Below are 9,954 nucleotides of genomic sequence, written 5' to 3'. Positions count from 1 at the left end.
GGCGACTCCACTACTGCCCTGGGCAGCCTCTTCCAATGCTTGACAACCCTTTCTGTGAAGAATTTTTTCCTAATATCCATCCTAAACCTCCCCTGGCGCAACTTGAGGCCGTTTCCTCTTGTTCTTTTACTTGTTCCTTGGGAAAAGAGACCGACCCCCCCTGGCTATCCCCTCCTTTCAGGGAGTTGTAGAGAGCGAGAAGAGAAGATCTCCCCTTAATCTCCTTTTCTCCAGGCTGAACAACCCTAGCTCCCTCAGCCATCTTCCATAACTCACTGTTTTTTCCGCTTTCTTTCAGCTTGACTGGGAAAGAAGCTCTGACCCACTTCCCATCCCTGGGACCCTCCACAAACGCTGCCCAGGGGAAGGTCCACGTGAAGCAGTGTGACCTGCTGAAGCTGTCCCGCAAGCAGAAGAGGCTTTGCCGGAGGGAGCCTGGCTTGGCAGAGACCTTGCGGGATGCCATCCGGCTTGGGATCATGGAGTGCCAGTACCAGTTTCGCAGCGAGCGCTGGAACTGCAGCCTGGAAGGACGGACCAGCCTGCTGAAGCGAGGTACAAGGTAGTCTTTTGTTTGCAGTACCAAATCTTGCTCAGTGCCGAGCTCCCGGATTATTAAATTCAATTGACCATTAAATATCAAATTAAGCAAAGCGGGGCAGTGACCAGGGAGTGCAGAGATCATCCGTTTTGCCTCGGAATGAGACCTGTGCAATTTTTTTGCCACAAAATATGCCTTATCCTCATTTTTCATGCGCTGTTTGTCACAAATTGAAAAGCAGAAGGAAGTTCACATCCTTGACTTGTGGATTTTTGTCCGAGACCAGAGTTTCCTAGACTGACCATCTTCCTTGGCTGTCAATCAAGAATGATGCTGTGAAAAATAAAGGGTTAGTGCCTTATGTCAAGGGACTTATTAAGAAAATGCTCTTTTTAGCTCTTTTGATATTTTGGTATGTAAATCTCTGTTGTTCTCAGATACAGAATTTAATCCTAATACACTGTTTGAAAAAGCTATTTATCAGGCTTAAGTCATTTCAGTGCATGTTTACAAATATCTCCTCAGACTCTTTCACGTGTATTCGGAGTTTCTGCAGAAGTTCACACAGAGTGGGCAGAAGAGCCACTGGCTTCTGCTTCACAGAAAGCTTTAGAGGAAGAAAATGTCCTCTAAGTTCTGTATTTGAGGTAGGAGGGAGCATAATAAATCCTTTACATTATAAGAGCTTGGGAAAAATAGAATAAAGATAGACCCTGAAACTGTCTTAATAAAAGCTCCCAGAGCATGCTCATACACTCTGCTGAACCTATCCTCATCCAAACAATGCCTGACCTGCCTGTTACCGAGTTTCAGCCCTTTGATAATGTTTAGTAGCATCTACTAAGTTTCAGTCTTCAGTATTACTGAGTTTCAGTCCTTTGATAACGTTTAGTAAGTTAAGGTCTTAAAAAAGGGGGCTGAATAAGCCAATATTAACTTTGATGAAATAAAAATGTTAATTTTTTTTTAAATGGGATTGAAACTTTCTAACATTTCCATTAAAAATTATCAAATTGTGTTAAAGTAAATATTAAGTTAATATTTTAGTAACCCAGCAGATACAAGATCAGATTTACTTCATTGCAAGGCTCTATTGTGCATTTTTTAGCACACTGTGGAAGAAGCTGTTTGTGATCATTTTTAGTGACTTTCTGACATCTGTACCTCCATCAACCTCAAAGAACTTGAAAATGACAATTGAATAATCCTCATCTTCAAATAGCTGGAAAACATTTAATTATCTCATGGTGGCATGCCTCAACATTTCCATGGACTCCTGACTGACAAAATAAAATATCACCTGTAATTTAAAACCTGTTTTGGCAGATGAGGATAAGTGTTTGAAAACTTTTATTACACAATCTTAAGGATCAAATGATGATTTAATACAGAAAAGTATGCTATATACATCTCCTATATGAGAGGACAGTTGGCTGGAAGCAATGAGTAGTTCTCATTTTCCTTTTATTTGCAAATAGATTAGTTTCTTTCACAAAGAACATGAACATTTTCAGCTGCCACTTTTGATCTGTTTCTCACATATTCCTACTGCTGTTTTGTTGCTGCCTTGGAAATTGCTGGTCAGACAAAGGACTATGCTCCTTTCACCCAAGTAGTGATGAAGAGTTTTAGAAACGATTAAATAGTTTTATATTGCCGTAGTCCTAGAGAAAACGTAAAGAAAAATGCACTCTTTTTATCAGTCTTTAATGGTCTTATGAGTGCAAGAGGGGAAAAAAGATTATGTCCCAGTGAGATCGTTCAATTTTGTAATAGGTGAAAAGCCACGCTTAATTTGCAGTGACAACTGAAAAACTGCTATGACTGATCGGGATCACCTATGCGGTTCCTGCTTCGACACACGCCAGCTTTTTTCTTGTATTTGCATAGTTTTAGTAAGTAAAAAAAAACAAAACAAAAATGCCAAGGGCTTTCTGGTTTTTGAAATGCCAGGTTTATTTTCGCAGTCTGCACCATTTGTTGTTTTGCATTGACACTCCTCTGGATACAACTGGGAAACTCCTTCTGCGTAACCTACAATCCTTCTATGACTATTGCAGTCACTTATGGTGGCTGTTACTCTGCACTGATCCATGCAAAATCCTTCTGCATTCCTTCTCCACTTCTTGAAGAAAAATCCATGAAAAGGGGTAGATTGAAAAGTATTCTGGACAGACATTTCAAGCCACCTTGTTGCACAGCGACAGCTGTTGTCTTTATAAAAGGTTTGTAAAGCCACGGTGATCTTTCGGTTTCCAAGGTGTGCCATAGAGACAGCCAATTGCGCTGGAGGTGAGGTACGCAGTAGTTCAACTCAAACAATGTGGTGATTTAGGGAAAATAAATACCTATAGCAAAGACAGCTCAGATCCAGACACTCAGAAAAATCCTTCTTGAGAAAGGAGCACTCTAGAATCCTCCCCTCCATCAATCCATTCCATGTTGGTCGGATTCTTTGACCTTCAAGCAGTGGTTTCATTGATGTCATGAGGAATCTAGGAATAGTGCAGCACAGGAGCAGTGGCTCAGAGATGTAGAATTTCCAAACCGGAGATTTTAAAAATACAGTTGGACAAACCCTGAGCAACTTTATCTTGCGTTGGAGCTAGCCCTGCTGTGAGCAGGAAGTCGTACAAAAGACCTTGAGACAACTTTCCATCCTAAATCTTTGTACAATGCTGTATCTTTCTGGTCTGCTCTTTTTTGTTTGCTCGTTTGTTTGGTTTTTTTTGTTTGGGTTTTTTCCCCACAGAGATGTCTCTTCCGCTTGCTCTGAAATGCTCCCACTATCTTTATTGTAGCATTGAAAAATCTTTGACTTTGAGCATCTTTCCTTTGGCAGAATCACCACATGGCTAAACTCCTCCTATTATAGATTTCCTTGTGGTCTAGAACACACCACACCACAGAACAGTGTCTTGCCGTTGCAGCAAACCTTTTTCTGTATTTATAGGCTGCTGAGCTAAGAAATAATTCCAGAGAGCTCAGGGGAGGACTTGGACAATTGCAAGGATGCACGTTGGGGTTGTTCAGTCTGGAGAAAAGAAGGTTCCGAGGAGACCTTATAGTGGCATACCAGTATCTTAAGGGGGCTACAAGAAAGCTGGGGAGGGACTTTTTAGGATGTCGGGTAATGGTAGGACTAGAGGGAATGGATTAAAACTAGAGATGTGTCGATTCAGACTGGACGTTAGGAAGAAGTTCTTCACCATGAGGGTGGTGAGCCCCTGGTCCAGGTTGCCCAGAGCAGCTGTGGCTGCCCCATCCCTGGAGGGGTTCAAGGCCAGGCTGGATGGGGCTCTGAGCAACCTGGTCTGGTGGGAGGTGTCCCTGCCCAGGGCAGGGGGGTTGGGACTAGGTGATCTTTGAGGTCCCTTCTAACCCTGACAATTCTGTGATTCTATGATAAGGACCTACGAGGGGAAGCTGGCTTGCTTCAACATCTTGAAATTCAACTCTGTGATGGATATTTGCACCAAACTGACTACTGCCCAGCAAAGACATGTGCATTTAGATGTTCCCCCTCGCACCAAGTGTTTAAGATTTCATTTAGTCACTTGCAACACAGTCAATGGGGTCAAGAGAGTGGCTCATGCCTAAACCAGACCCTGAGAGCCTGGGCATCTGCTCAGGCCCCACTGGCTCTTGTCACAAGAGCTCCATTGACATAGCAGGAGGATGGATAACCAGGACACGTGGAGAAATCTGTATTTAGATCTTCTCAAATCATGCTTGTTGGAGCTGATTGCTGCTCATTTGTGCTATGTCCCACTGAAAATCCAGCTTCAACAGCTGCTCTATTGCTGGTTGTTATTCTACAAGGGCTTAAGGACCATTCAGCTTTTCCTTTACTCCTTGATTTGTGAATTAAACAATTAAACAGACGGTGGTCAGTGTCTTATGACAAAGTAGAAGGAATCATCTTAGACTTTTCAAACAAGCATTTGGGAGCCTGGTGACACTGGACCTTTGCCATAAAAGGAGGTGGGAGGGGGGAGAAGAAGGAGACGATTTGAAAGTATGCTCGTTATCTTCAGTTACTGCTGTCTGCAGTGGCCTGACCACAAGCAATGGTCTCTGATTTCAAGTGGGTTGAAATCTGGCCAGCACTTACGTGGAGTGCCACAGAAGAAACCAAACCATCACTGGTCAGAAATAGCAGAAGCAGTGTGGTATTCCACAAAGTCAGATTTAGCAGGGTATGTGGAGCTGACTGGTACTGCTAGCTTTATATGGTATGGGAAAGTGTTTTGAAAATGTTCTCCTCTCTTCTGGTATCAGTATGCCAGATAGGATATTGGGAATCTTGCAAGCATTTGGAGATAGCTACTGGAATTATTTTTCAGATTTAGAATATCAAACATATCTTACCCTCTCTTTGCCCCTTCTTTTGGGTTAGCCACTGGGTGAAAATGTGTGAGTCACATGTTGCTATCTGTAATCTGTCTTGACTGCGTCGCATGTCAGCTTTTCCAAAGCTTTTGACAGATTTGGTGACATTTTTTCATTATTCTTCCAGTGGCCTGAGAGATTTTATAGAGCATCATCAACAAGAGAGTTTAGTTGCAAGTTACTTGTCCCAGTGATACAGCAACTAAAACAGCGAGGTAGGAAGCAGTTTGTTGATCGATCTCCTTGACTTCCTCCTCATTTTCTTGACTCTTTCATCCACGTCCATACTGATGCTAGATCTTTCCTCTAAAATTCTGTAATTCCAATGAACTCTTATGATGTCTGCCTTCCATTTGCTAATGCAGCATCTCCATTATCTTGATGATTAGTCAATTTTTCATTCTTCTCTCTGATATCCTTCTTCTATCAGAAGGACTGTTTTTCCTGTTCTCTGGTCAGATTTATGGTGACCTCACCCAGATCTCGGCAGTCAATGGTCTGATCTATTATTACAGCTGGATGGAAATTCTTTGAGGGAACAGAATGATGGAAAGATTTGAGGTTGGACTGGGTTAATTCTAGAGCTCCCTTCCAACCTCTGCTCAGAGCAGGGCTAACTGCAAGACTAGATCAGGTCTCTGTGGTTCTCTCTGTCTTCCATTTTTGGGGGCAACAAACTTTTTCCTTCTGATATGGAAGGAAATTTTGAATTTTCGAATGTGGAATATTTGTTTGCTTCATTGTGTTTCCTTCCATGCATTGTACAAGTGCTCTATTTATTATAAACAGCAATTTTTCTATTTTGGCCAATCTTACCCATTCCTGCACTCTGAGTTCCTCATCAGTCATCTGTCTTTCTCTTCCTTGCCCTACTTCCTAAATTGTGGACTTGTTAAACAATTTCCCATTAATAGTTTTGTTTTCTGCAAATAAACTCTGGAGGAAATATTAAGATTTTCACCTGGATTAAACAGGAGAGGAGGAAAGTAATCAAAACAAAATATTTTGGGATTTAGGTCAGATTTGTGTGAATCAGTGTTGATGTGTTGTGTGAATCAGTTGTGTGAATCAGTCAGTGTTGTGTGAATCAGTTGTGTGATGTGAATCAGCCATATCAACATACCCATTCCTCTCTGATCCCACATCTTCACATTGAAGACATGATGTTCTTCAGCATGGAACATTTCCCATTCAAACTACATGTGATCCTTCCATTTGAAATACTACTACTGTGACAACCCAGTCCCACTTAAACACATTTTTAAACAACAGGTCAGATTTTTAAAATATTTTTTCAGTCTCTACTAAATATTTCCTGATTTCAAGCCACAGCATGATTTTGGTTGACGGCTTCTATTCACACCTATCAGCTCTGTGGTGAGGATGAGGACAAATGGAGTTTCATGATTGTCGCTTTTTGCAATTGAATATTTTCCCAGGGCTGTTTGGCTGTTGCCACCCATCCCTTGATTCATGAGTGGTCTCCTGTCTCCATATTGAATTGGTCACAGCCACCAGGTGAGCCGGGGGTGTTACTCCACCTCAAACCTGATATTGAGATTGTCTGCTAGGAACAGTGTGCAGGTAATGGAAGAGTTTCGTCTCTTTGTATTTCCAAGTTTTTGACTTGGGTTTAGTTCACGGACAGCCAGGAGAGCCAGTGAGGTGGATGAACATCTTATTTTGCCTTTCCTGCTCCTACCCTCTCCTAATCCTTCTCCTGTGCAGGTTTTAAGGAAACTGCCTTCCTCTATGCAGTGTCTTCTGCAGCTCTCACCCACTCCTTGGCCAGAGCGTGTAGTGCTGGGCGCATGGAGCGCTGCACCTGCGATGACTCCCCAGACCTGGAGAACCGCAAGGCCTGGCAATGGGGTGTTTGTGGAGACAACCTCAAATACAGCACCAAGTTCCTGAAAAAATTCTTGGGTCAGAAGAGGATTGGCAAAGACCTGCGGGCCAAGGTTGACATCCACAACACCAACGTTGGCATCAAGGTGAGGAGCTGCATCAGCAGGCCCAGAAAGAAGTTAGGACTCAATGCAAGTCTTCTAACCAAGGCTGTTTGTGAAAGGGGTGTTCACTGCCCCTACTCACAAACCAGACCTGTTTACCTGTGTGTTGTGGACCTTATGGTACTGAGAGCTCCCTGGAAAGACTCCTGAACTCTGGTGTGAGGAGCTGCATGTTTGGAGTGTCAGAGTAGCATCCTGTATCCTCTGGTGGTATCAGAGGTGGAGTGACAGTAATAGGCAGCACAGTACCAGCTGTAAAACTCCCTGGCTGAATTACTCCATGGGTTGCGCCGTGGACACAGGGAGTTTTGAGAACAGTGAGATCTTCAGAGGTTGTGTGACATGTGAAGTAGATTAAGAGTTGACACTCTTGAGATCATTATGAGTCTGCTGGCAATTTGCTATGGACCTAGTCATGTCACAAGTTTGGGTCAGGGAGACCATTAGATCAAGCATTTTGACCTGCATGTTACAGGCTACTGACATATCACTCTCTTGATTTGAATCTACCAAAGGGAATCCACTATGCTGGAGATACTCAGTTTCATGGTTGACTATTCCTGCTATTCCAAATAGACTTAGTAAAAATTTATTCAGTACTCAGCAGTCGGCCATATGTCCTCGTTCAGGCTTGCTGCTCTCTGTCTCACCAGTCAACTCTGTAGCCATTCCTCTGTTTTGTTTGTTTGGTTTTTTTTAGTTTCTCCTCCATAAAATAGGAATAATACCAATAAAACTGAAGTAGGGAACTGGGGTTGTTCAGCCTGGAGAAAAGGATGCTCAGGGGTGACTCTACAGCTCACACTCTACAGCTCCCTAAAAGGAGGGGGTAGCCAGGGGGGGTCAGTCTCTTCTCCCAAGGAACAGGCGATGGGACAAGAGGAAACGGCCTCAAGTTGCACCAGGGGAGGTTTAGGATGGATATTAGGAAAAAATTCTTCACTGAAGGGGTTATCAAGCATTGGAAGAGGCTGCCCAGGGAAGTGGTGCAATCACCATCCCTGGAGGGATTTAAAAGCCGGGCAGACGTGGTGCTGAGGGACATGGGTTAGTGGTGGACTTGGCAGTGTTGGGTTGATGGTTGGACTCAATGATCGTAAAGGTCTTTTCCAACTTAAAAGATTCTATGATTCTAAGTACTTCCAGGCTGTCTGCAATCATCTGAGGTATTACCTATACCCAGAACTAGGCTCATGGTCCTGGCAGATAATGACTACCACTTCTCTTCCTTATCAGGCTGTGAAAAATGGTCTCAAAACGACATGCAAGTGCCATGGTGTCTCCGGCTCATGTGCTGTCCGGACATGCTGGAAGCAGCTTTCACCTTTCCACGAGATTGGACGACTGCTGAAGCTGCGCTACGATGATGCCGTCAAGGTCTTCAGCACCACCAATGACGCAGTGGGACACTCAGAGCTGGCTGGCCCACAGAGACACAGCCATTCCTCCAAGCACCCCGCTTCGCCCCGCTCTACCGACCTGGTGTATGTGGAAGACTCCCCCAGCTTTTGTCGTCCCAGCAAATACTCCCTGGGAACTGCTGGGAGGACCTGCTCTCGGGAAGGCAACTGTGACAGCATGTGCTGCGGACGAGGCTATAACACCCAGAGCCGGCTGGTTACCTTCTCTTGCCACTGCCAGGTGCAGTGGTGTTGCTATGTTGAGTGCCAGCAGTGCATGCAGGAAGAGGTGGTCTACAGCTGCAAGCAGTAAAGTAGGTGCTAGAGGGTCAAGGCAAGTCCTAGAGTACGAGAAAGCAGTAGGGAGAGAGAGAGAGAGACTCTCTCTCTGTGGGGTGAGGGCAAAGGCAAGCACCAAAGATGTCCGGTGCTCCTATTATCTCATTGTTGAGATCCTCTGATCTGGGGAGAGCCCCTGTTTGAGGGGTGAAAACCAGAGGTTTTGTCAGGTATCAGATCAGGAGGGAGGGAGAGAGAGTGGGGGGAATGTGGGGACAGCCGAAACACTGGAGCAGTCAAAAATATCTCTCTCGAGCTAAAACTTGTACTCACGTCTGCAGGAATATCCCCTTCCTCCATCCCTCACTTGCACTTACGTAAACGCGTTGGGGTGATGACATTGAAATACCGAGGGCTTTCGCCCTGGTTCCTGGAGAGAAGAGAAGGGACCGGGGAGGCAACTCACCGGAGACTGGATCCTGAAGTAGCAGGGACAGCCGAGTTCCTGCACCCAGGCAAAATGACTTTGGCAGCAGGGGATTTTCACTGCTGTTCTCTGGGAGCTGGTTGAATCCTTCCTGCTTTGAACTCAAAGACACACTGTTGAGTAGTCTCATCTTGATGTAAGAATTGTGCCTCAGAAATACCAGTTTACAAACAAATGGACCTCATGTCCATCATCTCCCATGTCTATGGTTTGGACGTTAGACTCCAAGTGCATTTTAACCATGTTTTAGCCTTTCTGTACACAGGAGACCTGGAATTGCCTTTGTTACGGTGCGTGTATCACAGGAGCTCAGCTGAAGTTACCCCTCTGCAGCATGCTGCCACGCAAGGGGCTATTTTATGGTGGTGGATCCGGGGTGATGGTGCCAATTATGCACCTCCTTTTTTTTTTTGACCCCAATCAAACTTTCAGTCGCCTTTTTGTCTTACATGTGTCTCACGTCTTTGCCCTGGTGCCCAAAATGCATCACGTCCCACAGTTCTGCCCTGTGCCAATGACAGGTAGAATTTCTAAAGGGGAATTAGGAACCACAGGAACTGGGGCATTCTTACAAAATTTGCAAGTCAGGAGCGACAATCTCTGCACTGAGACATTAGATGTGTCTAGACAATGCAGGCACCTAGCATGAGAAGCTGACCTGGGGGAAAGACAGTCCGTCACAGAGCTGTGATCCCCTGACTCTGAGCCATGTTATTCTAGTTGACTTGAAGTTGGACAGAACAGAAACAGCCTGTTTTGTTTTTTTCTTTGGTTGTGTTTTAAAAAGCAGCCTTGGGAACGGCAGTGAGGCAGTCCCTGACCCGGCCACCAGGTACACAGAGG

General features: G+C 44.6%; 1 protein-coding gene across 1 annotated transcript; it reads left to right on the top strand.

The window, feature by feature from the left end:
- Positions 1 to 305: 305 nt before the first annotated feature.
- On the top strand, positions 306 to 8,658 carry WNT9B (Wnt family member 9B). Its single transcript, XM_054224431.1, has 3 exons — positions 306 to 555; positions 6,662 to 6,927; positions 8,182 to 8,658. Exons 1-3 carry the CDS (start codon positions 480 to 482, stop codon positions 8,656 to 8,658), a joined length of 819 nt encoding a protein of 272 aa, XP_054080406.1. The 5' UTR covers positions 306 to 479.
- Positions 8,659 to 9,954: the final 1,296 nt, after the last annotated feature.

The sequence above is a fragment of the Rissa tridactyla genome, chromosome 19 (assembly GCF_028500815.1).
Source record: "Rissa tridactyla isolate bRisTri1 chromosome 19, bRisTri1.patW.cur.20221130, whole genome shotgun sequence".
NCBI classification, from domain to species: Eukaryota; Metazoa; Chordata; class Aves; order Charadriiformes; family Laridae; genus Rissa; species Rissa tridactyla.
Note: the sequence above shows the minus strand (reverse complement) of the source record. Positions and strands in the feature narration are given on the sequence as shown.